Below are 21,584 nucleotides of genomic sequence, written 5' to 3' on the forward strand. Positions count from 1 at the left end.
TGTGTTGTGACAAACCAAAAATTTGAAATTCTTTCTGCAAATTATAGACACTGCATCCTCCAGGCAAAAGAGGAGAACCATCCAGCTTGTTTTCAGCACACAGTTCAAAAGTCATCCATGAGGGTATGGGGGTGCATTAATACATGGCATGGGTACATTAATGCACATGGCATGGTGACACATCTGTGAAGGGAGTATAGAAGATAAATATATACAGGTTTTGTTTTTTTGGGGAAAGCCTAGCTTATTTCAGCAAGATGATGCCAAACCACATTCTGCATATATTACCACAGCATTGCTCCATATTAAAAGAGATTGGGTGCTAAACTGGCCTGCCTACAGTCCAGACTTGTCACACAATCAAAACATTTGCTGCATTATAAAACAAAAATATGGTAAAAATCCTGAACTCTTGAGCAGCTGAAATCCTATATCAAGCAAGAATGGGAAAACATTTTGCTTTAAAAACTGCAACTGTTTGTCTCCCCAGTTCCCAAATACTTCCAGAGCATTGTTAAAAGAAGAAATGATGCAACTCAGTGGTAAACACAGCCCGTCCCAACTGAAACATGTTGCTGACATCAAATTCAAAATGGCCATATCTTTTTCAAAAAACAAAAAACATTCTTAGTTTCAACATTTAAAATGTTGACTTTGTACTAATTTATATGTAGGGTGTAAATGATCTGCACATCAATTCATTCCTTTTTTATTTACATGTTGGACAGCATCCCAACATTTTTGAAAATTGTAACGTTGGGGAGCGATGAGGAGGCTGGATTTATTATGGGCAAATCCAAAGTCAGGGTCAACACAGTCCAGGGTTATAGAGCCAACACGGATCGAACGGGGAAAAGACATGATGAAAAATGAACACAGCAATAAACAAACACCAAACAATCCAAACACTACAAACAGCACAAACAATACATAGACCAACAGACAACTAGGAAAAAACTGGAGCCTATCCCAGCAGTCAACGGGTGGAAGGTATGACCGCTGGGAAGGAAGGATGACTCAATTATCAAAATTCCTAGTTTTAACTTTAATTGCTTATGACCTGAATAATGTTTAAACTGCTTGACAGTGAAGTAAATGGCTTTACTAGTGTAGTTTAATGAGGTGTAACTATGGAACTTAATAGAATTAAATATATATATATTAGTCAGGATCTCAGGGTCTCCAAAACACTTATTTAAGATTTTGGATCTTAGATTATATTATATGACCTACTTCTCACTAAAATTACATATATATGAAATAGTATCCACACTTAAATGACAGAATAAATACTGTATTTTTAAAGAAATAACATAAATACTGTATTTTTAAAAATCATATAAATACCAGTTGAGAATAAATAGCGAAAAAATGAACAGCGCTGAGAAAAGAACAAAGTCAAGTTTAAATAAAGAACAAAGTATCGAGCTGTCAAAAAGAATAATGATGTTTTAACAGAGCATCCTGAAGTTAGTATACAGTAGCATGAAATGTTTCCAACTCTGGAAAGTGATGTAATGTTAAATCTATACATTGTAATGTTAAATTTATACAGTGTGACAGGAATTTACATCATTTGCTTTAGTGGACATTCTTATTTGTCTTATTCCCATGTGCTCCTTCTTCTGCGTTTCTTAAATGCTACCACCGCCTAGAAACAGAAACATCAGAAATGTATCATTAGTATCAGTCATCTCAGACTGCCACCCCCACCCTACCCATATAAACAGACTCTGCTTTAGTATTCAGAGAGGAAATTTCAGCCTAAAAGAACTGTCATGTTTACATATGCGTGCTAATCTGTGAAATGTTGCTCACAGACAGTTACAGGATATTCTTACAACATCTTAGAGTGGGTGTGTTAAAGATTTTAGTCATCAAAAAGGACTTCAGACTACAGAGTGTTTTTTGCACCTTTCTCACCGCATAGGTAGGAAAATGCAAAGGTCAGCTAAGTAAGACAGTAGAGAACCCACAACTTTTATTTTCGCAATGGAATCAGAGTTAGGGGCTGGTGGGGAAATAGAATCATTAAAATTGTTAGTCATTATTTTACATAACTGAATGGAATATTTTCAAATATCTATAGGGTCTATTTTTACATGTTGAACAATAAATCGCCCAAAAAACACTCCACCACATTTCTGCACAACAAATTACCTGCTACACTAGACACATGTAGGTTTTACACATGCATTGTCACCAGCTTTTCTACCTTAATGCTGCCCATGTAATAGAATCAGCAGTTTACAGTAGGGTGCAAAAGGTTAGAGACCACCTTTGATTCATGGTCATTAAGTACAATCCATTTTTTCAGCAGATACGTCTGTGGAGTTTATATATAAGAACATCTATTTGCTTAAGAAAGTCAAAATCAAATGAAAATAAGTGGAAAAAAAAGTTTCCAACCTAGACTATTATAAACTATTATTGAAAGATGAAGAGAAAAGGGGACTCCAACCACCAAAATCTAGTGGACAACCAAATCTGTCACCATCAGATAAACAGTGCTTCCACTGTTAGAAGACAACTCAACACTATGAGTCTGAAAAGTGTAGCTGCCAAGAAGCTGTTACTAAGAAAAGGAAATAGACAAAAAAGAAAAAACATTTGCCAAACAAACAAAGAGGCTGCTGTTCTCAAAATATTGCGCCTCATTTTTTCTTAAATGTGTGCTATTGAGAATGTGCAGATTTTGTTCTTACCTAAGAACAAATCCTAAGAACTGCACAAGTTGGTTTTAAGAAGACATTTATTTTTAAGAACAGTTGGTGAATGAGGCCCAATGTACTAACTTCCCCAAAGTTCAGATCTCAATATGACTGAATGTGTTTAGGATTACTTGCATCATGAGAGACAGAAAAAGCAACCAGCTTGTAATACTGAACTGACATAAAAAATACGATTTCTTTGAGGACCTGAAAATAAGTCTCCTGAAAATAATGTAAGCTGTAATAAAGACAAACACAGAGGACACACTAAATATTTAATATTTAGTTAGTTATATTTCCTTTTTTCTCTACACTTTTCTGCTTTTTGTCTTGACACAAAAAATTTAAATATGTGTACTTAATGAAAGTTTTGACTGGAAATTAATTAAACGAATGTTGGTCACCCATTGTCACACAATGTGCGACAATTCTCATTAAAAGAGTCAAATCATTAAAAACATCAGATTTCATATGTGAAATACAGATTAAAACATTTAAACTTCTTCTTCCCCACACAATGCACTGTTAGAAATAAAGGTACTGTGCAGGTCCATTTTCATCAAAGTACAAACAATGTAAATACAACAAAGATACAACAGTGGTTTTAAAGTAAAATTGAGCCATGATAATTCATCATATGACATCTGCCGTGATGTGTTTTAGAACACGGTTATGTTAATGGTATGTATCAGGATTGAGGTAAGGTGCGATCACATTTTACTCATAGCATAAGCAAAAACTCCGTAGTCTGGATATGAAAACAGTAAATGGGGGAAAACCTAGATAACTGTCAGATGTAGCCTCACTGTTAGCTTCAAAATGTCTGCCATAAATCAGTCATCATTCTATGGCTGGTTAAACCACATGCACATCTGAGACAGTTCAGTACATATTTACATTCCTTGTGAAGAGCCCATAACTGCTAAAATAAAACTGAAGTTATGGCCAATTTGCATGCAATTCATAAGACTTTTCAAATTTTCCAGCACTAAGAACACTTACCCACACACATAGAGCACAGAGCAGAACTTTGGTTAGGCCTACAGTTAGGAAACCCAAAAAGGCCCTCAGGGTTGTCACTTCCAATGGCTGAATCACACTGATCTCAGAAGAGTTCAGTGCATGAGAAGATGAATTAGTAAGACCCAATACAGTAACAGTGAAGACTGGAGTTGGGGTTGCCTCAGTGAAACACTCTATAAAAAATGAAAGTACCAACTCAGGAGCAAGGCAAGAACAAGGTTTAGCAAATTAATTCATGAACAGATTCGCAGCTCTTTGTGTAAAAAAACTTTCATAACTGAAAATCCAGACTAAGGTGTCTATTTACTAACAACCTGTGGAAATCCTTTCATACCTGAGGTATTGAGCGTGACGTGCGATTCATTATTTTTCCCTCCCATTTTTGCAGTAATGTGGCACTTGTACTTTCCTGCATGCGCAAAAGTGACGTTCTTCAGGACGAGAGAATAGTCCTTTGTGAGAGATGCTATTCCTTTGTATGTCAAATATGGGCTTGATTTCCCTTTGTTGTGCATGATGATGCCCTGCTCTTTGCCTTGGTAAACCTGAAAAAAATCAAACACAATGTTATGTCACATGACTTTATTTAGACCACTAGCAGGTTTGTTTTGAGGTGAAGAGTTTCTTGTTTGAAAGAAAGTGCACAGGTACATGGGTATCAAACCCCTCAGAATAAGAAAGTTGATCTAGAACCAGTGGCCCTCACCAGTGTGGTTGTATTGATTAATATTCATAACAGTTCTTAGTTCATTAACATTAATATTATTATTATTATTATTATTATTATACCAATTTCACTCATATTAGACTTTTAACTGACTTTAGACTAAAATAGTTTTGCTCTGAGTGACCAGATAATGTAATTATGTTTATTTTATAAAAAAATTTGAACATTCCATTTTGTTCCTACCAATACAATCGAAATGTACCAATTATTTCAGTAGTGACTGTTTCAGGAGTAGACATTTTAATTAACTTTGAGCAGAATTCAACTAATAAATGACTAGCAAAGACAGCTTTGAGCAGACATAAAATCATATTTGTTGTATTTGTTTTATTAAAATATAAAAAAATGTATAAATTGCAGAAAATATGTGTTGTGGTAGTGACTATTCTTAATGTTACACTTTTTTTTTTTTTAGAATTTGAGACACATTTACAAAATGATCAATGAATGATCCACAGAATGATCTATACAGTGCTGTGCAAACGTCAGAGACACCTCTTCATCTATTTCCTTTGCAGTCTATACAACATATGGAAAAAGGCATTTAAAATAGTGTAAACATAAGAAATCAATGGGAATATATATTTAATGTAAACAAGTTTTTCATTTAATTTCCAGTCAAAACAGCTGTGAGTTACAAGTTATTTTTGAACTTAATCATTAATAAGTCATTAAATATAATTTTTTCAGCATTTAGTCTGTCCACTCTTTGCCATTATTACACCTTCCATTATTTTTGAGAGACCTGCTGTCAGTTTTTGAAAGGAATTTGCAAAGAAATTATTCATACTTCGAAAGTTCAGTCTTAGAAGTTGGTTGAATTTTCATCCTCTTGTGAGCCAAGTAATCTCAAACACATTCAGGTTCACATTCAGGTCTGGACTCTGGGTTGGTCAGTACACTGCTCTGAAAACACCAGCAGCTTTTTTGTTTGATTTACAATGTTCTTCTTTTTTGTCTTTTTCAGTTTCTCAGTAACAGCTTCTGTACAGCTACCCATCCTTTCAGACTCATAATGTTGAGTTGTCTTCTCACAGTGGAAGGTGAGTGGTGTTTGATTTTCTCCCCTCTTTCAAAGATGAAAAAGCTTTAAGTGCTGTTTATCTGATGGGGAAAAACATTTTTGGTGGTCTACCAGGTCTTGTATGGTTGCTGGGAGCTCTGTTTTCTCTATAGCTTAAAGTCTAGTCTTCAAAGCTCGTGTTATTTCACAGTTATCACCACAGAAATGTCTAGTCAATAACTTGTACATGACTGAAAAGTAAATAAATGAATGGTCTCTGACTTTTGCACAGTATTGTATATCTACACAGCATCTGTGAATATGAACTAGTTTAGCAAAGATGATTCTTTTGGATATTACCTTGTACCAGATGACGGAGGTGTATGCATGACTATAAGATTTGGCAGCACAGGGCAGGATGGCTTCACTGTTGCAGTTTGGTCTGATCACTGTGTCTTCATCTGGGATTTCTCTGGAGAAACTTGGAGGTGTACACATGCCCATACAAAAGACTGGAGAAATAGTAAAGACTTTAAAAGGCTCTCAGAAAGAACAGCCTGAGGGTCATTTACTGTTATCAGAAGATTTCAATGAATGTTATTTAAAATAAGACATCCACTGCTCATTTTCATGTGGCCATTATGTTTACAGGTCTTTTTTAACTTTAATGGGACATTTTGTCCATTGTTTTGATCATGACCCCATTTCAGTGGAAAGTATAGGCTGTGGCACCCTTTTCACTTTTAATTCTGGGTAAAATTGCAACCATTTCTGAGTAAACTATGTCAGCAGAGCACAAAAGGGAAGTGAGCTAGTCTACAAAACCAAGGTCTTAACGCTGCCCTCACCTTAGTACTACAGCAACATGCTGTAGTACCCAAAACCAAACAGAAAATGTTTTTCACTTCTGCTGCCTAATATAGTTTTGGAAACAAGTATATACAATGTTACGGGATAAAATAGAGCATTCATCCTTTACATACACATATGGAGTGAGTTAATGTGTATTGTAACAGATTAAGTGATGTCCATGATTTAAACTGCAGACTAAACATCAGTCATACAGCAATACAGAGCTTGAAGTAAAGTGTTTTTGTGTTTTTGTGTTTTTGAAGTAAAGACTGTTTTTGTTACTGTGCTTTTAAGAATGCATAATGACTGTTACTTGTTGAATTTAACATATTGGGAAAAAAATTTAAATAAAATAAGGCCTGTGCAAAAGTTATGGAACATTTATAGTTTATGCTTTTCCCCCCTAATATGTTAAATAAATAAGTACAATGAGTATATTTTGTATGAAAATGTGTTTAAGTTTGGTTTCTGTACACAATGCATTAATAGGTGTAAATGTGTAATTACACAATGTATAAATGCATTAGTTTTTCATGGCATTACAAAATTCACTGGACTGTTTTTGCAGCCTAGCTTCTATAGTGGAGCTGAGGAGGAGCAATGGAGAAATTTTACAGGTGATATAAGCTGCCTAATGACATTCTATATGGAGGTTTTTTATTTGAATGAAAAACAAGTTTTCAATGATATGAGCTTGTGCTTTCATTCATAACCCCATTTCGAGATGATACACAGCAAAGAACAAAATTACACACCACTGCAGTCATTTAATATCTGATACTTGTACTTGAATGGCCCCTCTCTCTGCTTTCATTTAAGAATATGGATCATTTTGGACCCAAGCAACCTATAATGTCAAGTTTGTGTGCATTTAAGTAACTATTTTAGTCAAGGCCTGTAGATGAGACTGGCATTCTACAATGTTAGAATTTATTAAACTAACATCTTACAAACAACAGAGTAAGTTTGACTTCAGCATAAGTGTGACCTTGAAATGAACAAATTACAAACTCAATTCTAAAAAAGTTAGGACAGTGTGTGAAATGAAAGCAGTGATTTTACAGATGTACTTTGACCTGCATTTGAATGAAAACAGTACAAAGACAAGATGTGTAATGTTTTATCTTATTATTTTCATTGTGTTTTTGTAAATATACATTGTGAAATTGATGCCTGCAACACATTACAAAAAAATTGTGACGAGCAATTTAAGCCTAGCAACTTTTTGAAACGTTCAAAAATGTGCAAATTATCCAGGAAGGACCTAGTCGTATTTGAGTGAGATTTGCCACTTTGGCAACAATGCATCAAATCTGGTAGTTTAAAAAAAAGTTCCTCAGTGAGCAATTACAATAATTCATCCTCTGTGGATCATAATATCATCAACAGATCTGTGTGTAAAAACCGACCTACTCTACGACAAAAATGCTGACGTCCATTATTACTTAAACATGACAGACCACCTTATGCACACACTACAGTACCATGGCTGGGGAACCATTTCCTACAGTCCAGACTTGACTTCCTTGAAAACATGTAAAATATGACAATGAGGGATCAGTGTGGTTGCACAGTTTAGGTATTATTGAAAACTTCCACTTTCAGAACTGTATCAGTTTGTTCCTTTAGTCAAAAAATGATTGTTAAGAGCTGTTAAAAGAGAATGTTATGTAACACAGTGGTAAACATGGTCCTGTCCAATTTTTTTGGAATGTGTTGCAGGCATCACCTTGAAATGAACGTATATTTGCAAAAACCAATAAATGTTCATAAGGTTCAATTTAATACTGGTCAAACAGAATTTACTAATTACTTCCTTCAGCTTGTTATAATATACTGTCTTTGCTTTCTTGGAAAGAAAGGTGAACTCTGTCTATACTCCACAGAAACAAATGTTAAGTATTTGTACAGTAGTCTTTAGCATGTTGCACGGTATAATCCACAGCCAGTGTAGCCAACTCAAACCTAAATTCTCACATTTATGGCATTTACAATGATTTAAAATCATTTATAAAATGATTAACAATAACAGGACTCATTGTTTAAAAGTTTAAGTGAACATATGAACAAATGTAATGTTTTAACAATACCATGAAGTGGAAAACAAATGATCATTTAAACCTGAAACTAATCTAGGGTTAAACCTACAAATCTTCATTTAAGCAACAACTGGAAGATCTTCTGTCATAAATACAGTAAAATGTATAGGTGAAATGTTAAAGTTTACTTCTGTTACTTTCACTCTTTTAGGTTCAGATAATACACACATAAACATAAATACAGTAACTGCCACAAATATCACCATCAAACATTACTGTTTCTTTAAATTGTAAATATTTTGAATGGATCCTTATGAATATTGAATGACAGCTCCATATGTACATACAGAAGTCATGGTTATGTCCTACAAATTTAAACAGGTAAATAATTATGCAAAAAGTGAATCAATACATATTCTTGGAAGATTTAAATATGAAAACATTAGCTTACTCAGTATTCTCCAGTGCATTGTTATGCTCATGTTTCATCAATGGTTCATTCTTCTTCAGTTGACTTCAGTCATATTTGTTGCAACTTTGGTGGAAGCTCCACTGAGGGAGGAGCAAAACGTAGAGCAATCAGCTCCTCCTAGTAGTGAACAAACTACAACATGAAACTTAAGGGGGAAAAGCCTCAGCAGTAAATGTTCAGAAGGAGAAGCATACTTTTATTTGGATGAGGCATATAAGGTGATGTAAACGTGAGGAATCAAAAATGTATGAAAGTATTTAGGTAAACAGAATTTCCCTGGCTGTATCCTCATACAGTACTGTGTAGAAGTTAGAGGGAACCTTTGCTTAAGGGTCAAAAGGAAAAATAGAAAACATATTTAATCTAACTACAATATCAACATTTTTAGTATTTAGTAGTATGTCCACCATTTGCCTTGATTGCAGCATCCATTCTTTTCAGAAGACTTCAGAAGACTTCTTAGTTTTCTAAAGAAATCTGCAGTGAGATTTTCCATCCCTCCAAAGTCTGTTGCATTGTCTGCTTCTCACAATCTGAGTAAACCCAAACAAATTTAACAATGTTGAGGTCTGGACTCTGGGCTGGTCAGTCCATTGTTCTCAGAACACCAGAGGATTCTTGCAAATTTTCTTGTTTCTTTTCTCAGTAACGGCTTCTGTACACATCCTTTCAGACTCGTTGCGTTGTCTTCCCAGAGTAGAAGGATAGGATTGGACAGAAACACCTGTTTTTTTTTTCACCCAGATCTGAAGCAAGAGTGCATTTTTTCATAATCTTTTGAATTCCAGTTTTGGAAACTGCTCCCATCCACTTTTTTTATTATTCAATTTATGTAAGTGGATTATGTTATTATCCAATCTCTTAAGAAATATCTCCTGAAAAATAATGAACTTATACTTAATGGTCATGGTCATTCTGACAGAAAATTAAATAAATGAAAGGTTACCTCTGAATCACTGTGAAACCAAATGAATCCACAAAGGAAAAAAATCACTAAGCAAAACCTCAGAACATATTCTTTTAATAAGAAAGATCAATTAGAACACATTCCATCAAGTTGCTAATTAGTAGTAAATTGAGAGCTACAACAGAAATGAAAGATCTTTCATCAAGACAGAATCTTAAGCAGAAAGCCCAGCACCTTTACACTGAACAAGACTTAGAAATATCGTCACTGCAGTTGACTGAATCTCTTTTCAATGACTCACAAAAATACACTTGCTTTGCCTTTTTGTTCCATGTTATCCTTCTCCAGCTAAGGTAAATAATCACTACATTAGCAAAGGCAAGGACACCAGAGATTATTAAGAACAGAGGAATATTATTCACACTTGTCCTGGTCTTCTCACCTGTGACTGTTTTACTCTGCAGCGGAGGTTTGGAGCAACCTGGATGCAAATAAAACAGAATAGCATATCAGCCCTGCTCTGTGAGTTCCACACATAAGAGTACGGATATACAGAAATTTGCTAACAAAAGGTGTTGCCTGATGCTTGGGACACTGATTTATAATAGTTTCAAGATCTAAATATTTTGAAGATCTTTGGTCTAAAACATATTTAAAAAAAACTGAAGCAGTCTCCACTTCCTCCGTGTTGCAGAGGCGGCTTTTGAGGCATGTTATGCAAAGGTGCACTGCACTCCATCTTCCCCTCCACACCCCCCACGGTGTTGGGGTGCAGAGGACGCTTTGAAGGCATGGTATGCAAAGGTGCACTGCGCTTCATCTTCCCCTCCACGCCCCCCACGGTGTTGGGGTGCAGAGGACGCTTTGAAGGCATGGTATGCAAAGGTGCACTGCGCTTCATCTTCCCCTCCACGCCCCCCACGGTGTTGGGGTGCAGAGGACATTTTGGAGGCATGCTATGCAAAGGTGCACTGCGCTTCATCTTCCCCTCCACGCCCCCCACGGTGTTGGGGTGCAGAGGACGCTTTGCAGGCATGGTATGCAAAGGTGCACTGTGCTTCATCTTCCCCTCCACGCCCCCCACTGTGTTGGGGTGCAGAGGACATTTTAGAGGCATGGTATGCAATGGTGCACTGTGCTCCATTTTCCCCTCACTGTCCCCCACAGTGCTGGGGTGCAGAGGACGCTTTGGAATCATGGTATGCAAAGGTGCACTGCACTCAATTTCCCCCTCACCAACCCCCACAGTGTTGGGGTGCAGAGGACACTTTAGAGGCATGGTATGCAAAGGTGCACCACGCACCATCTTACCCTCCACGCCTCCCACAGTGTTGGGGTGCAGAGGGTGCTTTGGAGGCATGGTATTCAAAGGGGCACCGCACACCATCTTACTCTCCACGCCTCCCACAGTGTTGGGTGCAGAGGGTGCTTTGGAGGCATGGTATTTAAAGGGGCACTGCACACCATCTTACTCTCCACGCCTCCCATAGTGTTGGGTGCAGAGGATGCTTTGGAGGCATGGTATGCAAAGATGCACCACGCACCATCTTACCCTCCACGCCTCCCACAGTGTTGGGGTGCAGAGGACGCTTTGGAGGCATGGTATGCAAAGGTACACCGCGCACCATCTTCCCCACCATGGTGTTGGGGTGTGGGCTTAGTTGGAGTGTTAGTTGTCTGCCATGGAGTGAAGTTACATGGCTAGAACTTATTCTGGCTGTATTTTATTGGCCTGTTCTGCCTTGTTCAATCAAAAGAGCATTTCCTAAGCAGAAAATTTGGCTTTCTCTGGTTCTTCTTCTGAACGATGCCACAATATATTTATGGTGGACAGATACGTGCAGGGCGTTGTAAGGTAAAAAGTGCCCAAAGAAAACTTTTTTGTATGTTACTTTTACAGATATTATATATAAACGGTCAGAAGAAACATGTAGATTCACTGGTCATCTTGGATGGTGGTTGTGACCACTGTAAAGAAAGTCTGAGTTGGCAAGTTTCTCCACAATAATCCAATTCACTAAATCTGTTTACACCTCAACAACTGCATTATGTAAAATTTCCAGAAATTTTGTGGAATTCTCCTTTAAATGAACAAAGAAAGCAGGTAAATGCTACTAGCTAAACACATGGACATTATATTCTCAACTAATGCTAGTATGGGTTTATAAACTGCCATCACTGTGTCTTTTCCTTTACTGTACATGGACAAAAGGAACATCTTGCATTTGCCAGTGGACACAAGACCACTGTCTAGTAAGAACAATAAGAATAACCTGCACAGATAGACAGGGTCACCACAGGAATATAACATTTATTTTTGAAAAAACTGATCCAGACAATGAGGTAAACTCACCAAATTGGTAGAACTCATAGTCTCCATCCTGGATGTAATGATCCAGTGGAGGCCACAGAGTGCAGCGGTAATGCCCACAGTCCTTCTCACTGAACTCTGGGAGCAGCAGAGAATAATCATCTCCTACTTCATAGGACTGATTAGCAAATTTATAGAGAACTGTCTCGTGCGTATGCAAGTCTTTGATCACAAGACCAATTAATCCATCAGATTCTTCTTTCACCTGTAAACAACACAATAACGTACAAAACTCAGTGGAATCAAAGCTATTGAAACAGTTCATATGTCTCCCTCAGTGATAAAGGCTAGATATTTCTGGGTGTACCTAAAATCCTTCTAACGAAATTTAGAGCTGTGTTAATCTCTCATTAAAGCAAACCAGAGTTAAAAGGCTTTATCCTTACATATTTAACACATGATAAAGTAAAACCAACAATCAAAATCGCAAACCTAATTATAGCCCATAATTTTAACCCTATTCAAGGTAGATTAGTTTCAGCTGGGGATGTGCTGTAATTTGAGGGATCACAGATCCATGAATAAAATCTGCAACATCTGTAGTTTTTATAAATCTGCTAAGCACTCTTCTTCTTTTAACAGCACTCAGTCTGGGAACTGAGGAGACCGACTGCTGTAGTTTTGGAAGTGAAATGTTTTCCTATTCTTGTTTGATATAATATTTCAGCTGCTCAACAGTTCGGGTGTCCTTTGTCGTATTTTTCATTTCATAATGCACCAGATGTTTTCAGTTTTGACAGGTCTGGACTGCAGGCAGGTCAGTTTAGACTCTTAATATGGAGCAACAATATTTACATGCTTTGGCAATGGTGTTGTAAACAGACACACATGAATGAGGTTTAGCACTGTCTTCCTGAAATAAGACCTTCCCTGAAAAAGACGTGAGCTGGATGGCAGCATATGTTGCCAAAACATGTATATATCGTTCAGCATTAATGATGTCTTTACAGATGTGCAGGTTATCCATGCCATGTGCACTAATGCTCCCATATTCCATCATGAATACTGGCTTTTGAACTGTACACTGATAACAAGCTGAGTGGTCTTCAGCAAGGAGGACACAGTGTCCATGATTTCCAAAAATAATTTTTGGAGCTCAGTCCCAGAGAAGCTGTGTTTGAGTTTTAACTTGCATTTCTTCTTCTTTTTTTTTTCTTAAATTCAAAACAGGACTGCTGTGAAATATCTAAGGTTGCCTTTTGCAAGGCAGAGCAATTTCTGTTCTGCCTCTCAAGTGCTGTTCAATGAGCACACTTTAAAAATGTTAGCTGAATGCTATTCAATGTGATATGTCCTTCTTTGTGGTTTGTTTGGATCCATATAATTATAATCTTAACCCTAAAGTGAACATGCGAGCTGTGACAGTTTGGTCTTGACGTTCTGGGGTAATCTTGGGAAATTACAGACTTTATCCCACACAATTACTCTAGCCAGTTAGCTCCCTTACAAGTGACATTACAGGAAGCCCTCTGGTAAAGGGCTTACTGATCCAGCCCCTAAACCTAGCTCATTGTGAAACAGTATTCCATTACTGTGGCTGGGACATTCTGTCTAACGTTAAGTGTCCACTAAGCTGCTTGTTGTAATCTGAGAAATGATCGTTTTAGTGCGAAACTATATAAGGCAACGTCTCCTAATGCTCTACAGGGCGGTGCTCATCGAAACAGGAAACAGGCTGTACTCTGTACTGCACCCTGCTGGTAGGCGCTGGTTTACATGTACTGAAAGACCCGTATTATAACCCCATAACTGTTAAATAAACAAACCTTGTACCAGCTGATTTTCCGGTACTGCAGACCGGGTTCAACTTTTGCTTGGCACGGTATCCTTATGGAGAGCTGCTCATCATGTACCGATACAGTCAGACCGAGCAGACTGGACACTGAGGGAAACAAGTCAAGCACCATTTGCAGTGTCGGCTGTACCAGACGTTTATGAGAGGACATCAACACATTCTCCATATTCTGATCCAATTTGTGCTTAAACACATTTCACTATTACATACAGCTACCGACAGGTTCTCTGTGTTCTAGATACACAGCGTTCGTAGCTGAAGATCTTACTTTCGTTTTTGTTGTTTACGTTCAAGTTGTCTCAGCGGGGAAATCCCCTCCTGCACCAAATCTAGCCGTTCCTGCCGACATTTACATATTATTTTTACGGTTGCATAGTAATGATGCAACCAATCAACTTACGTAAAGCGATGACCCGTCGTTGCATACTCAGTTTTGTGGGTCTTGCTTTTTTTCTGCAGGTAGTCCTGTTTTGCACCAGCCCGAGCGACTCGACACCAAGCCTGCGTCAGAACGCTGCATTCTGATTGGTTAGCACGAGATAAAGGCCTGGCCAGCGCTCATAAACAGAGCGGCTGAAGACGAAGATTACCAGAGGCTAATTAAGACGCTGACCGGCCCACCGTGTATAAATTATCCAGTAAATTCCCCAACTGGAGTACCAACACCTTAAAGAGGAAGTCCACCGATGTTTCAGAAGTTCTGAATAATTATGTCGTTAAGGTGTGAACAAAGCACTTCGGTGTATTTTGATGGGAAGTGCACCTTTGTAGAAAAACATACCTAGTCATGCTCGTTAGCAATGACGGCGATAGGAACCAGACATCTTTAGTCTTTAATACCTTTCATAGCTCTCCTATAAATGTATTAATTAAAGCTCTAAAATGTCTTTAATAACTCTGAAACAGAGCCATTACATAAAATGGTTTTGAATATGAGACCCAAGACTCGTAGTTTTAAGGTTTTGCTCTGAAATGCCTGCTTGACCCTGCAGGACTTTGTAAGGCAAAATAAGACAACAACCCAAGTTTATTTATATGACATATTTCAGAGACAAAGCCGGTTAAAAAAAAAGTGTACACAAACAAAAAAAGTACCAAAAGAAAATATGCGATCTGATTTCATCACTTTCAACATTACAAGCAAAATCCAGATGATGTGTAGGTTTGCTTGTTGTTTTACACAGTAAAAATCAATAAATGAACTATTTTGTGTGTTCACATGTATGAGTGGTTTTTCCCCCTCCATCCTGTATTTGTTGGATTTTATCATCTCTGTCATTGGTGAGGCTTCCAGCTCTAAGCTGAGCTAGATGATGATGGACCTGGATGAGTAACGCAGTAACATCCTACATGAATGTCATTTAGCAATTTATTTATTTTGGGCCACCCGTAGCATTGGTTTGTATACTCTTCCACTCATTCGCTTCACGTGCTTTTGGTTTTACGCTGTGTGTGTGTGGTGGAATCCCCAGTTTTCCCACTTGTAAACACAGCTTTGTCAAAGTGCAATTTTCAAGAAGGACAATTGGTATATCCTAGTTTCCAACTTCAGGTCAGGAATGTGTGTTCATCTACACACATTTTCACATCAAAAATGTTTCTAAGATACTTAATAGAATTTATGATGTATGACCTCTTTATAAAAGATTAACATGCATAGATTTGACCTTGAAGAGGCTCCTCGTCTTCATTAAGGTCAAGCAGAGTTTTCATTGTTGTTTAGGACATAGTATGACTTATTTCAAACTATTAAACAAAAACAAAAAAACAAACAAACAAACAAAAACAACAATCTTGTGCTGCGGTCAGCTATTTTAGAGAATTTGTTACAGTGGACTGGTTTAGACTGCATCACTGCTCTGTATTAAGAGGAAAGAAGATAATCTTATGGCTTATAACAAAAAAAAGGGTCACACTGCTCTCAGTCTAGAGGAGGAACAGTCAAAGTAAAAATTACATCAGCTGAGGAACACTGGAGAAATCATGATGTCAATTATAGAAGGAATAATTCAAGGCAGCTTATTAAAACAAGGATGCAGCACAAATTGGAGTCACTTTGTCAGAGGTTGGAGCAAAATCTGTCAGCAGGCTACCTAATTCACACATGCTACACAAAGTAATGTGTAGGTGTCTACATCTATTTGTATTTCCTACCTACCTGGACGCCACAGTGGACATTATGCAATAGTTGTGGTACAGCAGGGTGTTATAACTGGAGGCAAGCTAACATGAAGGTGTGTCCGTTTAAACACAGGAGATAGATACACATAGTTGCACCCCATTGAACTTGTTGACATTAAATAACCAGATTCAACAAAGAGCAACGAAGACTAACGGGGCTATATATGACGTTGAGGAAGGTTACTATCTGCAAAAACAATACATAAAAAAGAAGTGAGAACACGATCCACCGACAAGGAAATAAACAGAATGAAAGAAAATGGAGTACACAACTAAAGACAGCAATAACACCGATATAGCCACAATAACAGGAAAGGCAAACTGGCAATGTGAAACCAATTACTTACAGTGAAAGGGTTAGTTATTGTAAAGAAACAAACTTTCATATTTACACATCGAAGCGACGGTCTAAACAATCCTCGGTCCACATGGAGCTGGGCAGAAAATGGCTGCCTGTAACCTTTTACACCATTAGCCACTCCTTTTCCTGTGGCAAAGGTTCATGGTTTTTGTAGTTTGGACCTGCACTCCCAGGACGTTTCCAACAGGTTTCTCCTCATGTTAAGAGAAGCATGTGACTTCAAGTATTAAAACCAGCTACCAGTTTGACTGGTATTTCACAGACAATGGCAATGTGTCATGACAGGTGCAATGCAACTGAAAGTTTCTTACACAATTGTACATTTCAACAACAAAGTGCAACAGTAGCATGAACTGTGAAAACATCTGGACTATTCTACACCAACTCGTGTCCAGTCACGTCACAAATTTCCATGAAAAATGAATTAATGTGTTCCATCATACACAACTTGAAAACTGTGCTCCACTCAGTCAAGTTTGTCCTATTAAGTTCTAAATCTTTCTGTCCTACTTACTTTCCTTGATTTTGCCAAACCTGTCGACTCACTAATTACATCAGCAACCTGACTAGCATTAATTAATTTGGCATCTGTCTCTCCAAAAGACATTTGACAACTAAAACTCCTCCCAGTACAACCAAAACATGTCCCCATATAGTATGTCACTGTGCATGTGATCCATGTCTGTAAGGAAGATAATCAAAGGGGGACACATATGATTGGGGAACGGATGAAACAAAATTCATAATAGCAATATGAACAGAAGCAAAATAAACTGCACAGATAGGGGTCCAATGGATAAACACGTGGTAATTGGTTGCTGTATAACAAGCAAATTTGCATATTCCCACCCTTACAGTGACTGGTTTTCAGTCTGAATAGCCGGAGCCACATTTGACCACCAAGTGTAAACACATGTGGCTAAAATCTCATCAGGACACAAACCAGATACTAGTCACATGAAGTGACCAGGTGTAAACAGGGTATTCCTGTTTGCCAGGTAAAAGGTATGAAAGAAAGGAAAATATGAATTGAGCAGGCTAGTAACATTAGCTGAGGTAAAAGACGATGAGCATTCTAATTTCCTGTTAAAGACTTTAGACTGCCTTCTCTGTGTAAACTAGGCTGGCAGTGTTCGCTGAATACCAGTGATATATAACGATAAATGTATGAAATGTGCCAGTAATCAAGTAAAATATGACAGTAACTGAGAGAAATATTCTAGAACACAGATGAATATGCCAGTGGCTGAGCATATTCCACAGTCAATAAGATTAATTTTATCCATATTTTGTTGTTTGGCATCCTTCTTGTGTTGGTTAACACACATCTTCTTCTCGCCTGATTCATTTTTAGCAGGACAGGCATGAAAAACCATAGAAACAACAATCTCTTCAAGCTCTCATAGGGTATGTGACTATTTGAAGAAGGTAAAGAACAAACCCTGCCAATATGGCAGAACAATTCCACTCAAGTTTTGTTTACTGTTAAAGGTTTCCTGTACAAATATAAAGTAATAATGTGCTACCTGAAAATTAGCTATATTACAAGTTTCCCGTTTCCTTGCGTACGTTGGAACTGTGTAGCATAAACTGTTATGCTAATGTAACAGGGGAGAAGCTATTGTGGTGCTAGTAGAAGCGTGCATTGTTTTAGCGCTGGACACTAAGGACTGTAATATCACGCTATTTTTCACTGACATGTTTATGATTACATGATTGAAAAATGAAAAGAGTTTTAAGAAATGACTGATATATTTTGCAGAGTTGTCATAAAGAGTTCAATATTAGGAGCATTTGACAAATACAATTTCTGTGTGTACGCAGATGTTATAAAGAGCAGATAATTACATATACAATGATATAAAACACAGACAGAACAGAACAGGCAGGTGCCCTTTAGCAAGCTCAGATTTTCCTGCTGCGTGAACTGCAGTCGTTGCGCTGTGAATAGGTATGGCTTGTGTGTTTTTGCTTTCTGACACCATCACCATCTCCACTTCCTCTTATCTTCTGGCATATCTAAACATGAAAGTGTCAGATCAGCAAGGTGCATACCTCAAAAAAAACAAAAACAAAACAAAAAAAAAACACCTACATAGACAAAAAGGCAGAGAAGGCAGAGGTGCTATAGGTTACTGGTTTCCTTTTGCAGTTTCATATGTTAACACTTTTCAACACTCAACTTGTTGTTCATATTATTGCTGAACATGTTAAAGGGAAATGACTTCTGCAATGTTTTGGCAATAGGGCCTATGGCATTCATTTGATTCAGTACAACTCAACACATTACAGTAAAATAATGAAGATATTACAAATATAGATAAACATATATTAAATATAGATTAATATATTTTGATTGTTAGAATGAAGAAAAGAAGTGTGTTGGTAGAAAAAGTTTTTGAAAGTTGTTCTTCAGTTCTCAGTCAGTTTTTCTATGCACTATGTCACAAGTTTTTTATCTGTATCCAGTATTGTGCAAAAGTCAGAGACCACCCTTTATTCACTTAATATTTAGTCAAAACGGCTATTAAAGACACAGAGAAGCTGAATATGTGTTTTCTTTCAAATTAGGTTAATCTGGGAGGCTGGGAGTTTTGGACTGAGGAGTCAAGGCCAAGCCCGGAATACAACCAACTTGCATATCTGGAGTCTGAGTCAAGACTAAGACTTTCAGTAGTCGAGTCTGAGTCAAGACTGAGAACAGGAATGGCCAAGACAGAGATAAGACCAATACCAGATTAAGATTGGTTTCCTCTCCACAGCCTGACATCCAGCACCCAGCAGCTGCTAAATCAGCCTTCGCATTAGGTAAGTCAGAAAAAGACAATCTGACCACTTAAATGTGCTGAAACTTTTGTGGTCACCTGTGTGGGCTGCCAGCTGCAACAGTTTGGATAGACCGTGCCCAAATGAAGTTGAGACAGAGACAAAACTGAAAGCGCTAGTTTAAGACTATTCTTCAGAATATTTATCCATGCTTGGTGCAATTTTGTTATGATAGAAACATTTTTTAAAATTTGAACCACATTCTCTCAGACTTTACATACAAGTTTATCCAATTTTCAGGAGAAAATTCTGAAGAGATTAGATAAAGAGATAAGATGCTCAAAACTGGAGTTCAAATATTGTTAAAAGATACAGAGACAGTGAAAGTCTTCACAAATGCCCAAGATATGGTAGACCATCAAAACTATCAGATAAACAGCACTTAAAGCTTTCATCTCTGAGAGAGAGGAGAAAATCAAGCTCCACTCTTTCTTCAGATCTGAAAAAAATAAAACGTATGTCGCTGTTTATTCTTCCACTTTGAGAAGGCAACTCAATGCTATGGGTCTGAAAGGATATGTAGCGGTCAAGAAGCCCTCACTGAGAAGAGGACAAACAAGAAAATCATAAATTAAAGAATCTGAAAGGCTGGACACATAAAATATGGAAAATAATATTATATTTAGTTGTTGACACCTCTGTTTCATTTTCTGTTAAATATAGGTTGTCTATCTGGTTCCAGTGCTGGAAAATGAATGACTTGTAATTAATGGCTGTTTTGACTGGACAATAAATAAAGGGTAGCCTCTGCCTTTGGCACAGTTTTGCACACACACACACATTTGTCATGTAGCACCTATATATATATATATATATATATATATATATATATGTGTGTGTGTGTGTGTGTGTGTATATATATATATATATATATATATATATATAAAACATGGTATAAACAGAGCAGGCACAGCAGTACTGACCACAGATGAAGTGAGTGGTTAGGCTGTACTTACCAGAATAGTTATGAAGCAAATGGCAACTTTAACCAGACAGAGAAGAATAAAGGGCAGCACAGCCCAGAGGGCAGGAATTTCCACCACTTCAAAAAGGCACTGGTTTGAAGTGGTAGGCCAAGTTGGACGCATAGTCGGGCACTCTGAAAAACAGAATGTGATTATTATTTCTAACATGTTAACATTACAGGTCAATCCAGAAACTTGTAATGTCTATGCATGTACAGTCATGGAGGCAGAATAAATATGTAATAAACATAATACATAATAATAAGAGCAATTCAACATAATTCATTAATAAGTTGCATTGTTCAGATGCTTGGCTGAATTTGGTGCTCTAACTCAGGGATTAGATCAGGGACACCATAATGGAGAGCTCACATACCTGATACACTGAGTGACACATACGATTCTGCATCTTTTTCACCAATATCTGCAGCCAAGAAACACTGGTATTTTCCAGAGTCATAGGGCTGCACTTGCTGCAAAACCAGGGCCTCATGTACTCCCAGAGATGCAGGAGAGGACTTGTTATAAAATGTGACCTCATTGTTCTTCCTTTTAATGATAGCAATGTTCTGTCTATACCAGACGATGTACCGATACTTGTCTTGTTGTTGTCTTACTGCACAGGGCAGTGTAACATCATCATTGCAGCTTGCCTGGACAGAGTCAATGCTCTCCACTATCCCAGAGTGCAAAGCAAGCACCATAAGCCATGCTGAAATATAACAACAAAACAGACTTTTAATGCACAGGAGAGATAAAGAAGCCCCTGAAGAGGGATTTCCATAGATTTTTACAAATGTGAGTGATGCCAAAGAAGAACCACTTTTGCTTCCCTGTGTTTGAAAAAAAAAAGATTTGTGAGAGTGAAGAACCCTTTAAAGGCTTAAAGAGCCATCACATAATACAAAGGTGCTTTACCAGTTTAGATGTTCTAAACTGGAACCTTTCCATTATATGGAGCCTCTTTCAACTTTAACCTCTTATTCTCCAGGGTATATTTTGTTTTTTTCCATCTGAATTTATGTGACCAAATCACAAGGCAAATTATTCAGTAACTGCATGAAATAAACACAGATTTTTTATTTATTTTTTTGTAAAAGCTCCCTCTTGACTGGAAGGAAAACAGGCACAGCCCTCATATGACATCCACCTTTTGAATGTAGCTTGTGAAATATGAAGGTTATGAAGAATATGACAAAGTGCATTTTGGAACCACTGGTGGTTCCAAGGAGTTTAAGAGGCTACAAAGGTTTTTCACACTCACATTTTTCATACACTGAAAGGTTTTTTTAGAGAACCAAAAGTGGTTCTTCTATGGCATAATACAAAGAACTCTTTCTGGAACCTTTTA

The 21,584-nt window shown here is 37.4% G+C and overlaps 1 protein-coding gene across 2 annotated transcripts; it reads right to left on the minus strand.

Annotated features, from left to right (window-relative positions):
* Nucleotides 1-1,431: 1,431 nt before the first annotated feature.
* LOC108425072 (leucine-rich repeat-containing protein 24) lies at nucleotides 1,432-18,345 on the minus strand. 2 transcript variants are annotated; one of them, XM_017693457.2, is made up of 8 exons: nucleotides 14,301-18,345; nucleotides 13,872-13,987; nucleotides 12,088-12,310; nucleotides 8,807-10,215; nucleotides 5,825-5,976; nucleotides 4,069-4,279; nucleotides 3,714-3,907; nucleotides 1,432-1,651 (listed from the first exon to the last, which is right to left on the minus strand). In XM_017693457.2, the coding sequence occupies exons 4-8, from the start codon at nucleotides 8,835-8,837 to the stop codon at nucleotides 1,604-1,606; spliced, it is 636 nt and encodes a 211-aa protein (XP_017548946.1). In that variant the 5' UTR covers nucleotides 8,838-10,215; nucleotides 12,088-12,310; nucleotides 13,872-13,987; nucleotides 14,301-18,345; the 3' UTR covers nucleotides 1,432-1,603. The 2 variants fall into 2 exon arrangements, with proteins under 2 accessions (XP_017548946.1, XP_017548947.1); XM_017693458.2 differs by having other exon boundaries at nucleotides 14,169-14,308.
* Between the last annotated feature and the right edge of the window lie 3,239 nt (nucleotides 18,346-21,584).

The sequence above is a fragment of the Pygocentrus nattereri genome, chromosome 28 (genome assembly GCF_015220715.1).
Source record: "Pygocentrus nattereri isolate fPygNat1 chromosome 28, fPygNat1.pri, whole genome shotgun sequence".
NCBI classification, from domain to species: domain Eukaryota; kingdom Metazoa; phylum Chordata; class Actinopteri; order Characiformes; family Serrasalmidae; genus Pygocentrus; species Pygocentrus nattereri.